General features: G+C 37.0%; 2 protein-coding genes across 5 annotated transcripts; one reads left to right on the plus strand and one right to left on the minus strand.

The window, feature by feature from the left end:
• Positions 1 to 1,028: 1,028 nt before the first annotated feature.
• On the plus strand, positions 1,029 to 6,463 carry LOC113711002 (ASI1-immunoprecipitated protein 3-like). Of its 4 annotated transcripts, none has more exons than XM_072067491.1 (7): positions 1,037 to 1,648; positions 3,452 to 3,514; positions 4,210 to 4,923; positions 5,087 to 5,221; positions 5,487 to 5,570; positions 5,907 to 5,962; positions 6,435 to 6,463. In XM_072067491.1, exons 1-5 carry the CDS (start codon positions 1,265 to 1,267, stop codon positions 5,508 to 5,510), a joined length of 1,320 nt encoding a protein of 439 aa, XP_071923592.1. In that variant the 5' UTR covers positions 1,037 to 1,264; the 3' UTR covers positions 5,511 to 5,570; positions 5,907 to 5,962; positions 6,435 to 6,463. The 4 variants fall into 4 exon arrangements, with proteins under 4 accessions (XP_071923589.1, XP_071923590.1, XP_071923592.1 ...); XM_072067490.1 differs by having other exon boundaries at positions 1,038 to 1,648; positions 5,907 to 5,966; XM_072067489.1 differs by lacking the exons at positions 5,907 to 5,962; positions 6,435 to 6,463 and having other exon boundaries at positions 1,031 to 1,648; positions 5,346 to 5,548.
• A 2,666-nt stretch (positions 6,464 to 9,129) lies between these two features.
• Positions 9,130 to 10,266, minus strand: LOC113712578 (uncharacterized). The gene has a single exon (XM_027236062.1). The coding sequence runs from the start codon at positions 10,264 to 10,266 to the stop codon at positions 9,130 to 9,132; it is 1,137 nt and encodes a 378-aa protein (XP_027091863.1).
• Between the last annotated feature and the right edge of the window lie 9,179 nt (positions 10,267 to 19,445).

Genomic DNA, 19,445 nt, shown 5'->3' on the forward strand with positions numbered 1-19,445 from the left:
TTGTATCTAGTTTCTAGTTTAGTAATTAGTTAAATAAGTAGGGGTATTTATGTAATTTTACACGGCTCGCGAGCTCGCGAGGCTCGAACTCGACTCGTATTATAAACAAGCTGGCTCGAACTCGATATTGACTGAGCTCGAGTCGAGCGTTGACCGAACTGCTCGCGAGCAGTTCGATTCGTTTGCACCCCTATTTATACATTTATAAATATATTTATATTATGTATTATATATAATATAATACATTTATATATTTTTATATAAATATATTTATTTATAAATATTTATAAATATATTATAAATGTATAAATATATATTGTTATAAAAATATAAAAATTATAAATTATAAAAATACTCGAAAATATGTTTTAAAAATACATCAAAAAATAATCCGTAAAACATCTATAGTAGAAGTTTGGAATATAGTTTTTGAAAAATAATTCCAAAAACAACTAATTCAAACGGACTTGTATTTGAAAAACGAAATGCTACAGTGCTGTTTTTGAAAAACAACCCTAAAAATAGCTAATCCAAGCAGAGTCTAGTCTTTCAAAAAAAAATGTAAGCGGCTTTTGAGATTTACATTAGATTTGTAAAGTTATAAAAGTCTTACGAAAGGTTTTGATAAAAAAAAAGAGTATAAAATATAGGAGAGAGAGAGAGAAGGTGAGTGTCAAATTCTATATATATCGAAATTTTCTTCTATTATTCAAATTATTATTTTTTTTTTGACAAACGTATTATTCAAATTATTATTTGATAATAGGATTGTTAATAGGAGTAGATCAAGTTAAATTCAGTTTGTGCGACCCGAAAAAAAGATTACTGAATCCAAATCTCATATAATAACATAAATTGAGTTTTAAATTTTTAATATAAATTTAAAGTCTAAAACCCAAAAATTCATATAATTTATGAGGTGAGTTTGAGTTCACTAAGGCTGGATTCAAAAAGTCAATTGATAATTTGATATCAATGTCAATTTTAAATATGATGGATTGTTAAAGAATTCCCCAATCCACCCACTACAACTATGGAGAATTTTTTTTTTTTTAAGAAAAAGAAAATTATATAGGGCAATTACCGGATAACCATCTTGTTCCAGGGCTTCTACAAAATCCCAACCCAACACTTGGCGCCTTAAAATTTTCGGACCTGGAAGAAACCGCCTAGCTAGCTTACTAGCTCATGACATTTGCCCTCTCGGGTACGAACACTCTCTCTCACACACTGGCACACTCATTAATCACACACAGTAATCGCAATGGGTAATCGGAGGTTCACTCAGATGCCGCCGAGCGATGACGAGGACGACGGGCCACCGCCACCACCTCCGCCGCCGCGGCGGAGCTCAGCGAACGGTGACGAGGAGAAAACGAACCAAAGGAAGCGGAAGAAAATGAAGCTCGTCGACGAAGAAGAAGATGAAGAAAAGCAAGTGAAGGAAGACAGTGTCAGAGATAGGAAGAAGCAAAAGAAAGTGATCAAAGAAGAAGAAGCAACTGCGGCTGAGCCTAGCGGTGATGAGGAGGAGGCTCCTCAGGAGGACGCCAAGCCAATTGGCGATGTAATTAGGGCTTCGGGAAAAGGAAGAGGGAGGAGGAATCACTATGAGGCCTTCGAATATGATGGAATGCGATATGATTTGGTAAATATTAATTCGAAATTCTCGTTAATTGGATTCATTTCTTGGGTAATACTTATGCTCATAAGTAAGCATTTCAAACAATATCATTGCTGAATTGTATGCAACTTTGTTGAATACTTTTAGAAATTAGTTGTAATTGTAAGCTTCGACCCATTAATTAGAAGTTGAGGCTAAAAAAGGGTTATTTTGTGCAGAACAAGAACTAGAGTTCATACAAGCCATGTTAAATGAAACTAATAAGCACGAAAAATACAAAGTAAGGTTCCTGCTACGGTTATGCCTGTATATTCGTGGTACATGTGAAGGGTTAGAGAGGGAGAAAGAGCCTATCTTATGCTCTTTTTTTTTTTTTGGTTCCCTACAAATGATGTGAGAATTCTCTTACTCTAGATTTCAAATAACTTCAGGAGGAATTAGTTGAAATCTGTTGCTATATAGCTGAAACTCATGTAGGGTGGATTTAAAGTCCTTTATGCCCGGTTCATCCACCCAATGAAAATTTTCCGGGTCAAGCTGTTATATGTATCTTTGGAGCTTTGAATCAGGGACTCAGAGTCCTGTGTGTATTGGACGAAGGGGAACCTGCAAATGTAGTATTAGGAGGATCTTTTGATAGGTAAAATCTGACCATGAGAGGAGACAAGGAAGACTATGTATGGGGCATGAAATTCTAGGCTTTCTGTTTCTACCATTTTAATTGAAAGTAAATCTTTTATAGTGCAAATGATCCTTAGCTGGCATGGTGTAACGAATGTCAATTATGGCAACCTTTTTCTAAGTGGTCATTTGAGCATCACATGAGCATCTTGTTGTAGATACTGCTGTTTGCATGTGCCCATTTGGTGGCTGTGAAATCATTTGGAACTCGTTTGATGCTTCTGTTGTTGCTTTTACTTTACCACACTTGATTGATGACCACAATAATATTTACCTTCCTAGAACTCCTTTTTCTTGATAAAGGTTGTGAATTCTATACTGATTTGGTGTGGGAGGCAAAACAATTGGATATATTATCCATATGAAAGTTTATACATCTTAAAATGCTGAAAGCATCTGTTAGTCAAGCCTACTTATTTTAGTAGACTTTGGGCATGTACCAGGTTTCTGGCTCCTACTGAGCTAAAAGTTATTTTGAGTTTATCTTAAATGCACATGGCTTTTGCTATGCGCTTAATGTAAGCTGAAGAAGCTGGACTGGAAATACGGCCCCTGAGGTGGTTGCAGAAACACTTGTTGGCTTCTTTGGAACTTTTAAACCAAAAGCATGTTTTCAACCGTTAAAAAGCTTATTTGATGAATACTTTCTTTAAAAAGCTTTAAAAAGCTGAAGAATTTCGGATGAGGCTCTGTTTTTGATGTAAAAAGCTTATTTGATGAATACTTTGTCAATAAGCTGAAGTCTAAAAGATTCATTAGAATTTACAGCTTTTAGGAAAATATCTGAATATGTATGAAGATTTTTTGCTATGCTCTTCCTGATAATGAAGAAGAAGAGAGAGAAGCGAAGTGGACAAAAATGTATATTGCAAGAAATTATTAACATGTATCACATCTGATCTATTTCTGTTTTGTATCCAAACATATTCCTGTGTTGAGATGCAAGCAATCAATTACAGTAAAATAAAATTTTATAAAAAGTAGTCATATGAAGAATGTTTGAGATCTTGATCAGGAATTCTGTGTTTCATTACATGATGGTCAATATATCTGCCCCTTTTAGAAGCAATTACTAGTAAAATAGTTTCTGTAGATATATTTCCATGTCTAACTTGCTTTAGTTTTCTATCTTTGATTTTGCGATAGGAGGATCCTGTGCTCTTAGTGCCTGAGGAAGCAAATCAGAAGCCTTATGTGGCCATTATCAAGGTATGTGTGAATTGTCATAAATCCTGTTGCACAAGCTGAACATGAAGACTGAAGATTATATACCCATTCTATATTTTTGAGGATATTTCTATTTTAAACTGCAAGTGTGCAGTAATGTGAAGAAATTATGAAGAAGAATGAAAGACATATATAACAAGTATTTTTCATGGTTTTGCTCGTCCTCTTGCCATTCTTTCTATTTCCCAGTGGGGGTTATATTCCAGTGGACTTTTTTGTTTAGCTAATGAGCTGTCTCATAGGCTTCTTTGGTGGTGGATCATTTTGTTGGTCTATTGGGCTTTGAAACTATAGAATTGTTGAATAGACTCCTTAATGTACCTTACGACTTCCTGAGTTTTCTGTCCTGCACATTGCTTCAATAACGGTTGTCAAAGGCTGATTGTTGAAATGGTTTTGCTATATTCAATGCTGTTTTCAGTTTTTTCTTTTTCCCTAAAGATTATCTATATTGGTTGTCTAGAGCATTTACCTGGTCCCTTAGTGGCATACACACTTTATAGGTGAAAGGCCTAATGCGTTGTTGTTAGTTGGTTTTTGTGCAAATGATTGTATTATACTGGAGTACGTTGATACTGGTTTTTCGGCATCAGTAGCTTGGCAAATTTGCAGAGAATGTTTCCAGTTGTGTAGAATTGGTATTTTTTCAGTTGTGGCAAATTTGCTTCTGTTTTCAGGACATTTCTCAGACAAGAAATGGCAGCTTGATGGTCACTGGGCAATGGTTTTATCGCCCTGAAGAGGCAGAAAAGAAAAGTGGTGGTAATTGGCAATCCACTGATACGCGAGAGCTGTTTTATAGTTTTCACCGGGATGAGGTCCCAGCAGAATCTGTCATGCACAAGTGTGTGGTGCATTTTATACCTCTGAACAAGCAGATTCCCCCACGGAAGCAACATCCAGGTTTCATAGTGCAAAGGGTATACGACACTGAACAAAGAAGGCTTTTCAAGCTTACAGATAAAGATTATGAAGACAACAAACAGGAAGAGATTGATCTCCTTGTTCAGAAGACAATGTCACGCTTGGGAGATCTTCCTGACATCGAGCCAGAGGAGGCAGCTACTGATCAGGAACATCAGTTGAGAAACAAGAGACTGTTGAGGAAGAAGAGCATGACTCAGTTGGATGTTTCCCGAGAGGATGAAGCATCTACAAGATCTGGGCAGTCTTTTAAAGCTGAGACTCCAGGAAGTTGTGCTAGTAATGCATCAGAATATTACACCATTCTTTCAAGCTTAAAGGCCCTGACTGGTGAAACACAGTGGGACAAGTGGTTGGAAAGGCTGCTTCAATCGATTCAGTTTATATGCACTGCCGCTGATGGGGGGCCGGGTGATGGAAAGGGGCTACCAGCTCCTGCAAATCGAAATGAGGTCAAGAATCTTAATGTAATGGCCAGCTTCTCTTTCATCAGCTTTTCTAAGAGTAATTTGACACCTCATATCGTGATGGTTCTTCACTACTACTATAGTTGATCTACAAGAATCTGCAAATTGGCACTGGATGATCTTTTCTATTATATAATTGTTTAATTTAATTTTATATGTTTAGAGTGGTTTGCCTTTTCACTGGCCGGACAGCGCTGTTTCTGCTATAGCTGCTCTTGAAAAGGCTTCTCATGAAGCTTTATCCTCAGACTTTCAGAAGTATAACCAAAAGATGCGGCAATTGGCTTTCAATCTTAAGGTGAACAGTATCTGTATCTGTCATGTGTTTGATGATTTATTTTATTCTTTAAGGTCTGTTTTCGTGAGATGGGATGAAAATTGGATTGTGGGTGAACTTAATATCCTGAAGTTTCATGTTTCAGTGTTGTGATGATGATGTCTTTCCTTTTCTAAATAAAAGATAAGGAAACCATTCTTTGTGGTCTTTTGATTCCTGAAGCTATCATTCTTCCCATCTTCTGATTCTCTTGGGGGCTTTTTCTTCAATTCTGAACCATTTGCAGAACAATGCAGTTTTAGCAGGATGACTTCTGAAGGGAGAGTTGGAGCCTTCACAAATATTGAGCATGACACCTAATGAGTTAAAGGTATAGCTGTTACTTTTTTTCATGATCTATAATTTCCGGATGATTCTCCTTTAATCGTTCATTCTATTGGATGAATAAATTGTTCTCTTCAGTGATTCCTGTGTCGGCAATCTTCGTATTACACTTAGATTCATTCTATATTCTTGTACACGAATATGCATCATTTTTTATTCGTATAATACAATGCATAAATGGTGCATGGTCCAGTTGTATCCATGACATTATGTACAGCTGGTCTAGTTTTCCTAACATGGCTTTTTACTCCTGATTTTGTAATACTAGATAATTGCTATCAGCAATATTTTTACCTTGTTAGCCTTTTCTTTTATGCTTCAGGAGGGTTTGACAGCAGAGGAGATAGCGAGTAGGAAGCCTGAGGAGTCAGAACACAGGCAGGTAATCATCTCGATTCATGGATTTTCTGGAGATTAAGTCTTTAATTTTGGAAGGATAACTAATAAAAACTTGCATTGTGTAGAGATACTTTTTGAAAACTTGTTTTCAGTCACATAGAGCCAGCAATTTTCTCTTATTTCGTGGAATATCATCTGGAATTTTGTCTATATGCCTGTAAAAATTTCAGCCGTCTACCTTGGAACGATGGAGTTTATTATTATTATTTGGCTGGAGCCATGGAGATTGAAATGGACTATATGGGAATTAGTTCTGGCTATAGTTGTATATCATACCCATGAGATTGACCTGACAATACAGTAGTAGGTTTTCATGGCTCCTTGTGTTAGAATTGTTATTATCTTTTTGAAAACGTTTGTGCAATATTTCTGGTGAGGATATTACTTTCTCCTTTTCTAGGCTAAAGGATGTACAAATGTTGTTAACGCTGTGATTTGGCTTATGATACAGATGACAGATGCTCGCTGCAAAAGGTGCAAGGAGAAGAAAGTGGTTCTTATAGATATAATTCAGACTGGCCATGGAGATCGTTATCAGGTTTGCACTCATACGCATTGAACTTGTTTCTCGATTACCTTGCCTTGTATGAATGCAAGCATATTATCTGCCATAGTTCATGTTATTTTTACTTAATCCAGATGCAAGATATACTTTATCTTTCACTCTCTTTAGCTTGCTCGCTCCTGGATGTCCACTTGTTAAGTTGTACCAATGTGCTAATATCTATTTCTTTTTTTATTTTTTCAATCCCAATTTCTCATAATTCGTCTGGGGGGTTTTTTTTTTTGTTGGTTTTATCTTTTTCCCTTTTTCTTTTTGCCTCTTCTCTCTTTTGGTTAATGGGAAATTTTTTTTTTTTTTTGGGGGCTGATCTTAAAGAGTATGGTTGGCTGATGTTTGTGTTACTTGATGTTGATGCTTAGAGTTAGAGGCGTTTATTTTCCACAACATACTGAGAAATTGAGAAGTGTATGGTTTCTTGCAGCAATGAGAGTAAGTTTTTCGATACTGCGCTTCATCCCTAGGTTATGTAGAAAGGAGTCAGTTTTGAGGATGAGCCTGCTGTCAACTTATACATCGTACCCCACTTGTTTTTTTTTTTTTTTTGGGGTTTTCCCTTTTCTGGGCGGTGTGGAGTTTCCATTGACTTCATATTTTCCCCCATCCGGTCTTGGTGAAATTTTCAGCTGGAGTGCAATGCTTGTGGCAACAACTGGTATGCTTCAAGTGATGAAGTATCTACGTTGACGATAGATGAGCCAAGTTCTGCGAGGACTGTTGGAACCGTACCTTTGGCGACTGCCAAGTTCGAAGATGTGGAAAAGAAGTTGGTTAGTCCTCGTAGACATGACAAGTCAGCAGATGATGGGTTTAAGAAGACGAGTGAAGCTTTTGTGGCCGTGCTGGACAGCCAGAAATAGTCATGGAAGCCTGCCTAAAAGTATATATAAATTATTACTGTATGATACTACTAAATACTAATGGTGGCATGGTGCTACGAGTCATGTTCTCTCGAATTTTTAGGGATTTTACTTGTCTATGGCGTTAGAGACTAGTTTGGATGGGTAATCATGCCTAGGTGTAGTGTATAGACATAGCAAATGTAAAACGCGGGAACCTTTGCATGGTGGAGCTTTAGGCTTTTATAGGAGGATGTTTGTCTAGTGAGTAAATCCATAGGTGAGAGCTTTGGTTATTGTTTATGGAAGAAGTTTGGTTTACAAAGTGGGCAGCGTGTTTTTATCTATGCTACTTTTCCCCTTTTGTTGTCTGTTTGTTGTTTTTCTGTTGTCTGCGAGCAAAATAACCTACGAACGTGTTTAGAAGTGGCAAGCAAGGAAATGGCAAAAAATGATCATTAAACAATTCAACGTTTCTTGTTTTAATCAGTAGACTAGCAAAAACGATCATTCAACTAAATAAAACAACATATATTTTGTATACTTTTACATTTTATTAATTGAATGAATGACCAAGACAAGAATGAACTTCTTAGTTTAGCGACCAAAGTATCGAATCCGAAGTACTTCAACGACCATTCTTTTGTAGTTTGCTCTACTAGTACTCAATATGGATGGAGGCCCGAGAAAAGTCAGACTGGAAGAAACTGGAATAAAGAAATCGGCTTTATCTAGAACATGATCACTACTTTTCTTCACCTGCCATATGACATATACGTATCTGCACGAAGACTGAGAATAGTTTGTCCAGCATATTTCGTCGCTATCCAACACCATTCCTCTTCAGCAACCTAGAAGCAGTAGTATATTTTTTGTTGGCACATGTCCCTGTTGCATATATTTTTGTTGTCCACATCTAATCAATTTACGTTGTCTATTGCTATCACGTACTTGGCAGCTATGACGAATATCCCATCGGGACAGGTTTGACTCTCTGGTCCTGGAAGATGAGCTATGAGCTATGAATCTAGATGGTCAATCTTCCCCTGCTAAATAAACATCTCTCCTCCATATTAAACTAAACCCTTTTCTTTTCCGCTAAAATTAAAAAAAAAAAAGAAAGAAAATTGCTTTCTACCAATTTGTATTCATAAGAACTCGAATTCATTCATACTTGCTCATCTTACCATAAAAACGAATGGAATACATAGAATATATAGACTCGTGGAACTCAGATTTCTTTTGGATTCATTGTGGCAAAATGTTTCGTTCGTGATTCTTCCATATGTGCAATTAGCAATTGCTCATTGAACAGATTGAGATAACCTTGGATAAACAGAGAAATGCTCAAATATAGTTGTGGCATCCCTCAATTACCTATGTAACAACCACCAGGCAAAACAAAAGGGAAAAATAAAAAATAAAAATAGACACAAAAGAAAAAGAACTAAAAAAAAAAAAGAAAAAGAAAAAACCAACAACAACAACAACACTGGTCATGATGGATCTCTCAGAAGATGAAGAAGTTTTTTTTCTTCTTGTAATTATTGCATGAAATTCTTACATAGAGACTAGGTTGTGTAACATGAAGATTTTGATCGAAAGAAACTTTGTGCTTTGATCGTGATTGCACAGACATGAACGGTTCTGTTCTTCAACGTGTCAAAAAACAAATACAATATCTATCTATACAAGAAAAAGAAAAGAAAAGAAAAGAAATCGATATCTGCAGCTGTGATCAAAATTCACTTGTGAGATAATCCAAATCCATTAGCAAGTGCATGAACTGCAGGATTGAATGCAAGTCTTCCCAAAATCCCCTGCTTGTAAGGCAAGAAGGTCTTCTTCTTCAGATCTTCGGAAACTGCTTTGTTAACAGTATAATGCAATTCGTGAGCAGAAACAGGACTCCTCCTCCTTGATGGAACCAACCCAGAAGGGCTATCAATACTCCTCATGCTCGAAGTCCTCACATCTTCACGTCTCCTGACTGCAGCTGTATATTTTTTCAGAGGATCTTTGTCGGCTGCTCTGCCTTCTGATGCGCTTCGGAATAAGAAAAAGTCTTTGAATTTCCATCTCTTGTACCCTTTTGAAAATGAAGCCAAAGCTGAAGAGGCAAAGTTAGATGCACTTTTGGCAATGATTGATGACTCGCTTCTATTCTGCTGCTGGCTGCTCTGCTCTTCTTGTTCCCAAGGATACCGAGAAACCCTTAAAGGAGAGAGCGATCTTGTTCCTCTTCGGCTCGATGATTTCATCCCTGCAGGAGCTCTTTCCCTTCCTCTATCGGCCCTCGGCGATCTTTGACCCGTTGTTTTGGGTGAATGACTAAAAGGGGTGGAGGATTCTCTCTTGTACCTCGGCGAGAACCCCAACACAATCTTCTTGCGCTGTGATGCCGATGCTGGCGATGTTGGGGATAGATTAATTGAGCTTGAGCCACTGATTCTTGCTGCAGAAGGAAGTTGTAGTCCAGGCGGAGGCTTGAAAGGCTTAATTACTCCGCCATCAAACAGTTCTTCAGCTGACAGAGATGCTGTTTCCAAATCATCAAGACCAACATGAAAAGCAAAATCATCATCATGTTTTGTGGCGGCGGCCTTGGGTGATTTTGGGGTACCAGGCTTTTCTTCCCAGTCAAAAGGCACGGCCGCTTCTGAATAAGAGCCTTCTCCATTGCTGATATTCTCGTTGATCCTCAGGAATTCATCAAACTCCCGGTAAAACTGGGAGAGCCGAGATGGGCTGGCAGGAGCACTGCAGTAGACATCTCCAAAAGCCTTTGGGGTACGAGGACTGCTGGAATGATGCATTGGAGAAGAACGAGCACTATTGAAATCAAAATCCATGTTTTGATGAATTGGCACCACAATTTCCATCTTCTCCACAAACTTCGCCGACACTTTCGGCTGTTTAGGAGTCTGCTGTGGAAAATAGCAAAGCAAAAGTACTAGCAGAGGCAGATGCCTAACAACTCCTTTGGTTCAGCTATAAGAAGGAAGTTGCAGCTTACAAGTAGTATTGGAATAGTAGTGGTAGCAGGAAAGAAGAGAGAAAGAGCAGCCAGATATTATTGACTCGAAGAGGTGTAAGAGGAGGAAGAAGAAGAAGAAGCCGCCGCCATTTATTACTTTTGTGGTCGGATGATTCCTTGTCACCTTCTCCTATTTATCGACTTCGATGCTCAGCTCCAAGTGTTTTAATTTTGCGCGACAAGCATTAATGGCCCCGCAAAGTACAAATTTTCCTTCAAGTATAAGGATAATGGTTGTTAAAAAATATATTACCAAAGCCACGACATGCGTAATGAATTAATTTCATAAAGCGTTAATTTTCATCCTGATATCACTTGATACAATACACCCAAAAATCAAACTTACCGCCCCCTATCAATATGATGTGTTTAGATGTCCCGAGACATTGAAACTACAAAGTTACCTCCAATATCTTCCTACTTTTTTTAGGTAGCAAAAGGTTGGGAAAATATTTAAAAAATACAAGCTAAAATATCTAAAAACAAATAATAAGAATGCCATCTAAAATATTTTTCTCCTTCTTTAATCTTTGCTTGTATTTTTAATGTTCGTCGTTGCCATAACCGGTCTCATAAAATTTTCATTCTAATTTCCCTCTTCGTGGCAAAACTTTCGTGTTTCTTTGCTCTTAATTTCCTCCTTGTTTGTTGTGACCAATCTCTTGAAACTTTTGCCTTTTTATAATGTTTAATTTCGTCCTTGTTCCTATTTATTGCAGTTACACCTTCTTATATTATAAATTTAATATTCCACCTTATTGGTCTTTTTTTCATATTTCAAAATTCACAAATCAAATTGCATGAGGATAAAAGTGGAAGGATAACATAATCTCTCTCCTCCAATGCTTTTTTTTTTTTTCAATATTACTTTTATACGTAAGGGGTGACAATGTTACACAAATTATCATTCAAGGGGAGCCATATGAAATTTCTGAAACTTTAAGGGTGCTAGGTGATATTATGATAAATCTCAGGGAGGTTCGTGATATTAACGCTTTCATAGATGGGAGTAGTTTTCTTATTACGGAATAACCTTTGAATCAATGGGGCATGCATGTCCCTCGAGGACCAATGCTTGATGTCACGTTTGCCTGGCCTCTACCCCCAAAGATGAAAGTCCTGAAATTATAAAATTAAGGAGGCAATTTCACACGATCAACAAAACGGGTTAATGTCCCTATTAGTTCGTCAGGTTGGATTTTTGGAAACGATTCTCTTCATTTTTAATCTTGTACTTGCCCAATTTCAATACTATAGTTTTGCCTGAACCAAATTATCTCATTAACAAATAAAATTTGCGGAAGAAATCTCGGACTAGATTGATTGAAATGGTATCATATTTTATAAATTTTCAAACTCTTTTTATTCTTTTTCGCTTTGAATCAGTGCTTGTATTTTCTTCTGGGGCACTCAAGATAATAGTTGACAATTGAATAGTAAATTCCTCTGGATAACAATATTGATTTTTTTTTTTTTGTAGCTGTAATCAACCCATTTAAATGGAATTGATGATGGGGAACTTCACCGTTGACATTGCTATTATATTTGGCTTGAGTAAACGGCATGAAAAATTGAAGAGAACGTAGAATAAGAAGATGACCCCAATTGATAGGTAAAATATTTGTATAAAATCTGACACTCCAGTTTCTAGATGCAGCCAGGGATCAATTACTTGGACAAAATTGACAGCAAAAGGCCAGAAAGGAGATTGAGTCGCCTAAAACGTGGGATATTAATTAGGCATTAGTTGGAATAAGAGGACCTTCAAACAGTGCTGTTTTACTCGAATGACAAACTTGTGTTTTATGCATGCCACGAATGCATTTGCTCCCTGAGTTAATAAAGTGTAAAAAGCAACTTCCTATTTTCAATGATACGACTTTCACTCCTCTTTTTCCTTCTTTCTTTTGACAAATAGTGATTCAAAAGCGAACCGGTGGCGGTATTATTGACAAAATGGAGTGCTAGCCCTGCCACAGACTACCATGTGAGATTGAAGGAACATATTAATAATGCTCCAAGTTTATACTTTACATGATCTAATTTTGAAAAGAAACCCACAGTTAGAGCTGTTAATCGAATCGAGTAGCTCGCGAGCCGAACTCGACCCGGTTCGATAAGGGCTCGACTCGGCTCGTTTATTGAGAGAAACGAGCCGAGCTCGAGTTCAACTTGATGCTCGTTTAATAGACGAGCCGAGCTATGCTCGACTCGTTTAAGCTCGATAGGCTCGAATAGTAGGGGTATTAGCGTAATTTCATTGTGTATTTGATACTCTACAGGCTCGATAGACTCGACAGGCTCGAGTTCGAACTCGAAACTACTATAAATAGTAGGAGTATTAGCGTCATTTTTATTGCGTATTTGATACTCGACAGGCTCAAGTTCGAGCTCGATAAGCTCGACTCGATTTTGAACTCGAGTTTGAGTTCGAGCTCGAGTTTTCTATCGATCACATCGAGTCGATCTCGAATAGTTTGTGAAACTCTAATTACTAATCGAGCGAGCTCGAGCTGGCTCGATTAGGGGTTCGAGTCGAGCTCGATTATCACGTGCTCGAGCTCGGCTCGGCTCGTTAACAGCTATACCCACAGTGTGAGTTAATTGTTATGAATCCATTTCATTTACATATGTTATGAAACATAATCATTCAATCATAAATCTATTCATTTCTCTTTTTGATAAAACATAAGTCAATAGTATTAATAATCTAACTAGAAATCGTCCATCACGATTTGCTCGGCAAAGTAATCCGCACCAATGACAGAAAATACATTGAACATGTCACAGATATATTTGATTTAAAAAATTACAAGATTTAATAGAGTTACAAAACATAAAAAAATTACACAGTGATCGCAAATCATCGAATCTGACCAATTGAACGAACTGCCCATAGATGTCTGTGCATGTCTATTCTCTTACACCTACTATCCAACTCGCCATAAATCTATTCATACTTGTTATAAATTGTAGACTCCAGTCAAAAAAATACCGCTATTTACATTGTTTTCGAGACATCTCGCGCGCATTTTCCATCTATCTCTTCATCTAGAAATACACATCCATCCAAGAAGGCGTTATTGTGACATCTTTTGCATGCATCTAATGTATGGTCCACGAGCAAAGTCTTGCATTGTTCGTCTACAGTGGCTCCATCTGGCAGCGCAGTAGATGAAGCAATAACTTCCGAAATAGACTCAGCTTTCGGCGCAGCTTTTGGACAGATGCGTTGCAGTCCCAGAACGCAAACCGTTCTCTTCTTTCACATATGGCGGTGGTTGCTGCCTGGTTAGGCTTAGCTAAATTGAAGGAAGTTGCACGATCTCGTTTCTTTTTTTTTTTCCTTAGTGCACCCTTAGCCATGAAAATGAAATCAAATTAAACAGGTAGATGCCCTAAACTATTGATGCCTACAGTTGAAATATAGAATTACCCGTCAGGCTAACTTTGTATTTTCTCTAGAGAGAAGAGTACAAGATTTTCTCATAGACTACTGGTCGATATTGGTAATATATACTTTAAATTCAGCGGAATTTAATACTAGTAATATATTTCCAATTATTTGTCTATATTGGTCGGGTTCATATAAGGTTTTATATATTTAATCATCAAATTGCAGCTCTTTTTTTTTTTCTTTTTTTGAGAATTTATTACTTTGACAAGAAGATGATTCTGTAATAGGGTTGATCGTTCTTGCCAAGGTTAAGATTCCAAAGTTTTCTGTCTATTCTTCAGCTGGTGCAATAATCGGCTCAACGGCGTAGCTTAGCTGAAGAAAATTTGCTTGAACACCTTCCAATATTTTCCAGAAAGTGTTAGTTACCAATTTGTAGGTGATGATTTCGAAAGCAACCGACAACTACCATTTTCCTTCACGTACAAGACAGGGTCCTATGATCCACGTACAGCAAATACGATAGCATGCAGTGGAATCTGGGACGAAAAACTTGCTGCTAATGCATATGGTTGTATAGCCGGCAATTTTTCATCAAAATAAGAGTTGTGTCATTTTCGTTGTCCATGATAATATGTCCTTAGCATTGGTTGGTGGCCTACTCAACGGTTATTCATCCGGGGTACTTCATCGTTTGCGTTGTCTCAAGTGAACCGCCATGTTCTAATTTGGCAGCTACTATTTACCGGGAAGGAGAAGACAGTTCGTTAGAAAAAGAAGAAGAAGAAAAAACCCGTCTAGCTTAATATCAACCTATGGCAAGAAAATTGCGCAATTCACTATCCAATTTCGATTTTGCCAAGCGTTAATCGTGCAGAATTCTTTCTAACAAATTAGATGATGACGATGGTAATGGAGATCGGCTATTAAAAGAAAAAGAAGAAAAATAGTAAAAGATTTTCCTAAATTCTTAGAAGATAAGCTTCAAAAAAAAATAGGCAATATCTTGAGTTTGCAATAAGGTTACAAACGAGCTGAATCGAATTGAATTTTAACCTAATTCAGTCGACTTAATTTCACTAAACTCGAGCACAAGTTCAAACTCAACGAACTCTCAATGTAAAACTTGGGTTCGAGTTGAGTCGAACTCGAGTTCGAGTTTAAAAAATAAAAAATTATTATTTTATTTTTTAAAAAAATGGATAAATAGTAATTTTACTTAACAAATTATAAAATATTATAAATTTATATGTAATTTCACTATTAAAATAAAAGCTAATATATATACATATATAATCGAACCGATTCACGAGTTAACGAGTTAAGTATCTTTAAATTCAAGTTCGACCTTAAACTTTGATTTAATCAGCTCGAACTCGACTCGAGTTGATCGAACTCGAGTTGAGTTTTGACTCAAACTGCTCGCGATTGGCTCGACTCGTATGTAGCCTAGTTTGCAGTTAGCCAGCAGCAATAAAGTGAATATTTTATGTTTGACTACAAGAGACAAAATGGAGCCATCACGTTTAGCTTTTATATTTGCCACTGATTCATTCTTATCTCTCTTCCAGTTTGATTATATTCTTCCCAAAAGGGGTGTGAACAACCAAAATTCATAATAAAAACTATTGGTATTGTCTTTTTACATAGGGATCTCAAGGTAGCGAGCGACTTGTAATCCTCGTGCCATCCATTTTGTTTCTTTTTATTTATTTATTTATTTAATTGGTTGGAACCTCAGACAGCGAATTAAACTAATTGTATTTGATTAGTTCCAACGGGTAATCTTAGGGAGACTGCTGCGTTGTGGGCTTGTGGCACACGGGAGACGACCGTCTAGAAGGACATGTTGATGACTGCAGATTTCTGAATATTCTTGGATGAACTTATTCACCAGAAACGTAGTTCTAAAGCTGCTAACAACACTCCTACTGGGGAGTACTATGTTGGGAGTTTTTGGTAGAGACTAGGAAAATTCTGTCCAATTTACGTGCTACTTACGACTAAGCATTGTTAATACTATGTATCAACTTAGCAGAAGCCTAAATTGGACAGAGCTTTGGCGGATTAAACATGGAATGGTAGTGGCAATTAAAATTGTTAATCAAAATTAAGATGAATGCTTTGCAACTCTTGCTTAGCATCAACGAAACACCGTGTTCTTACGACATAAATTCCATTACCAGCATTTTTTTTTCCCCTTAAAGAAAGAATTGAATGAGCCTTGCGAAAAAGAGACGATATAAGAGTAATAAAGTATGTCATGATCACCTGATTAATATTCTGACAAGTTGAAAAGCATCATGGATTGGAGACAACACCAGCTCATTCCAAATTTCTGCGAAAGAGTAACCACACCCTTAAAATATCTGATTCGTCTGCAAGAAGAATCAGTAAAACAAGAAGAAGAATTTTAAGCTTCAATTTCCTCGAGGATGATATTCCTTTTGCAGAAAGTGCTTCGTGACAACAAACGAACTGTACTGCATCATCATCACTGTGATCTTCTGGGTCGGTGCCATTTCCCCTTTCATGCAAGTTCAATTTGTAGTCTAGCGCACGATGATGGTATGGGATTTTCTTTTGAAACCGGAAATTTATCCATTTGGTTGATGCTGATACGTCCTGACATTTTTTATGACAGTGACACAAAAATAGTTGTTGCATGTAGCTTGGAACCGTTCTGGAACGTTGATGGCCAAGATTTGACTCCAAAAAAAAAAATGTAAGATTCAGATTTCATCTTGCACATAATTTTTTACACTATGTGTGGAATCCACAAAATTTTATTCTATAGTTATACGCTGTGTAAAATGAGTTACATCGTGTGTAAATTAAATTAAATCTTGTGCAAAATGCACAAAATCGCTTCGGACGATTTTTCTGTTAACTGTTCCTGCCCTCGTCCAGCTGGCTTGGTCTCGAAAAAGCATTCTCGTCTTCTCATACTAACTTCTTGCATCAGGTTTAGCAGTAAGGGACTGATATTGGTACGTACCCTTGGAGATTGTTTCTTTAAAGAGCAAGCTACAAAAATTACAAATCGAAAGAGAGCAAAAAGGAATAGAATTCAGAGTTCTAAAGTCTTTGCGTATTCTAAACTTCAAATTCAAAAGAAATACCTAAGGAAAGGCAGGTTCGTTGTAGCACAGCACTTGTCGGACCACGAATTGATTTTGATCAAATACTTTTTAAGTCTAAAACAAAGAGAACGAAACATAAACTTTTTAAGTGTGTTGCAGAGAAAGTTGTAACTGCATCATGGCACAAGGAACTGGTTGATTTCTCATATTTCTTAACCTTTCTTTTTCGGAAAAGATTATAGTGAGGGTTGGACTTTTTAATGTTACCCAGTTTCATTGATTTTTTTTTTTTTTTTTTTTTTGAGACTGCACCAACAGAATGCCATAATACTATGATGAATGCAAACGACTCGTGGGCCGTCTCTCCGTGGTTTCAGATTTTCAAAGCCCATTTTCTTTGGGCTCTAAAGTTGATCTGCTTTCTCGTGGCGGTCACCAAGTCATTGCGAAGATCCAGTTAGTTGCAATGCTTTGCGCGACGAAAATCTTCAGTGGGCTACACCCAAATGTGCAGGCTGGCCGCTCCTGAAATGAATCTACACGTGACTTGACTTGCCCCTCCAAAAGCTTGAAGCCTAGTTTCCCCAAAATAAAAGAACAACTTACTAATTTTTTGGTTGAAGACCAAGGGACTCGTTAAAATAGATTTTGCTTCTTTTCTTTTCAATTTTTTTAGGAAACTTTTTTTTTTAAGCTTTTCTTCAGGAAACTTTTCATAAATGAACTGTACTAGTACAGGCAAGGTTACTCCTTTTCTATTTTAATTTCTTTTAGTAAGGAAAGAATAAAACTTAAGAATAAGTAGAGGAGAGGAGGATTAAAACTTAGGATCTAAATGCTAAGAGGGAAAGCTACTCTAACTAACATACAACATGATTTTTTAGGCTCTGTCATGCATTAATAAGTTTGAGACATGTCGTTTGGAGGGGTAGGCAAGGCTGAAAAATAAACTACATTACTCGATACTTGAATTGAGTTCAATTACAGTTCACTCAAATTTGATTCACCAATCAGTCAAATGAAACATGAACGACATCTCCGTTCCACAAAGTTTCAAGCGTAACTATTAGCATGCATCGTAAAATTTATATGTAAACAATTCAAATTACTTGAAATTAACGCAAATTCAACTCAGATAAAAGTTCGTTTAAGTTCCATTAGATAAATAAACAAGTCGAATTTAAATATAATCCCAAACGCGTCGAAATAATAAAAAAATTTATTGTGCTCATTTACAACCTAGGAGCAGAAAAGAAGCCATCTTGTGCTTCTCTTTTGTCCTTAAATTTTTGTAATCTTTGGCAATATGGATGAGGGCGAAAGTGCTATTCTGCTAGAACTCCTCTTTGTAGATTGACATTTGCACAAGGCTGCATGATGCTAAATTTTTGGCCTAGCACCAGCAGTCTCTGTCTCTGTACTGAGCAGCTGTACATATTAGGGTGCCATGGCGTCACAAAATCGAGGCAAAAGAAAACTTTTAAAGTACCAGACCTCAGAACTCAGAAGCAGGTACGAGAGTATCACATGTTCCTCAAATAATCCGTCTACGTTAGCCAGTGTTCCACTTCACGGCTGTTTCGTCAAAAGGACAAAATACACTATGGATACGGTTGCATGATGGTGTGCATATGTCTGTATATGTTAAGTGTGGATGTGATCCTGTTCCTTCTTCCCTTACTTTGCAAAAAGCAGTTTGATCTTTGCTTAAATTTGGACAAATGATGACTCGGCCCACATGAAAAGGACGGTACTATTAGCACCTCTGTTCCCTGAGCACTTGCATGATAAGTTGCTTTTCTTCTATATGGGCACAAATTTTGATTCTCTTTAGCTGCGTTTCTTCTACTCCTGACCCCCCTCCTGCTGCATTCCCTGCCTTTCGTTTCTATCCAGTTCTCTTGCTTGTTTATTAATATTCAGCCAATTACAATCCGCTTGATATATTTAGGGTGGGTTCTCGTTTGATAAGTACACACAATTTCAGATTATTTTGAAAAATCAGTTTTGTTCTTGTGTTGGTGCTCGCCTTTGTGTTTAGATTTTAGAATTTTTTTCGGATGGACAAAAAAAAAAGTTAAAATCTATTAGAATCTATCATGGTTGCAAACGAGCTGAATCGAGTTTTGACTCAATAAAACTGGCTTAATTTCAGCAAGCTTGAACTCGAGTTCGATCGGCTCATGAACAGCTCGACTTGTATGCAGTCCTAGAATCTAATCAATGCTGGATTATGCTAATTCTAATTAATTAAACTCTTTTAGCATAATCTAAAGATAAATGATACTCCAAGTATCAGTTAATTCCGAATGAAGTATCACAGAATTGGAGTGCATATTCATTAGGCCAATTAGATCACAAACCTAGGTTGCATTAAATTTTTTTTTTGAAAAAAAAAAAAAAAAAGATGCATCTACCACCACCACTTATTCGTGGCATCTAGATCTATCTTTAACGATATGAGAGCCTTCCTCCATTTTGAAAGCTTCCCCGTTACAAGTAATAACGAATGAGTCGGGGAAAGAGGTGGTCAGATTCATTGCA

This window comes from Coffea arabica, chromosome 10e (genome assembly GCF_036785885.1).
Source record: "Coffea arabica cultivar ET-39 chromosome 10e, Coffea Arabica ET-39 HiFi, whole genome shotgun sequence".
In the NCBI taxonomy this organism is placed as follows: domain Eukaryota; kingdom Viridiplantae; phylum Streptophyta; class Magnoliopsida; order Gentianales; family Rubiaceae; genus Coffea; species Coffea arabica.

Bases quoted from the DNA above. Each gene is read 5' to 3' on its own strand.
- LOC113711002 (XM_072067488.1), top strand. From the start codon at position 1,265: ATGGGTAATCGGAGGTTCACTCAGATGCCGCCGAGCGATGACGAGGAC. The intron at 1,649-3,451 runs GTAAATATTAAT...ATTTTGCGATAG, and splicing joins ATGGAATGCGATATGATTTG to GAGGATCCTGTGCTCTTAGT. The intron at 3,515-4,209 runs GTATGTGTGAAT...TTCTGTTTTCAG, and splicing joins CTTATGTGGCCATTATCAAG to GACATTTCTCAGACAAGAAA.
- LOC113712578 (XM_027236062.1), bottom strand. From the start codon at position 10,266: ATGGAAATTGTGGTGCCAATTCATCAAAACATGGATTTTGATTTCAAT.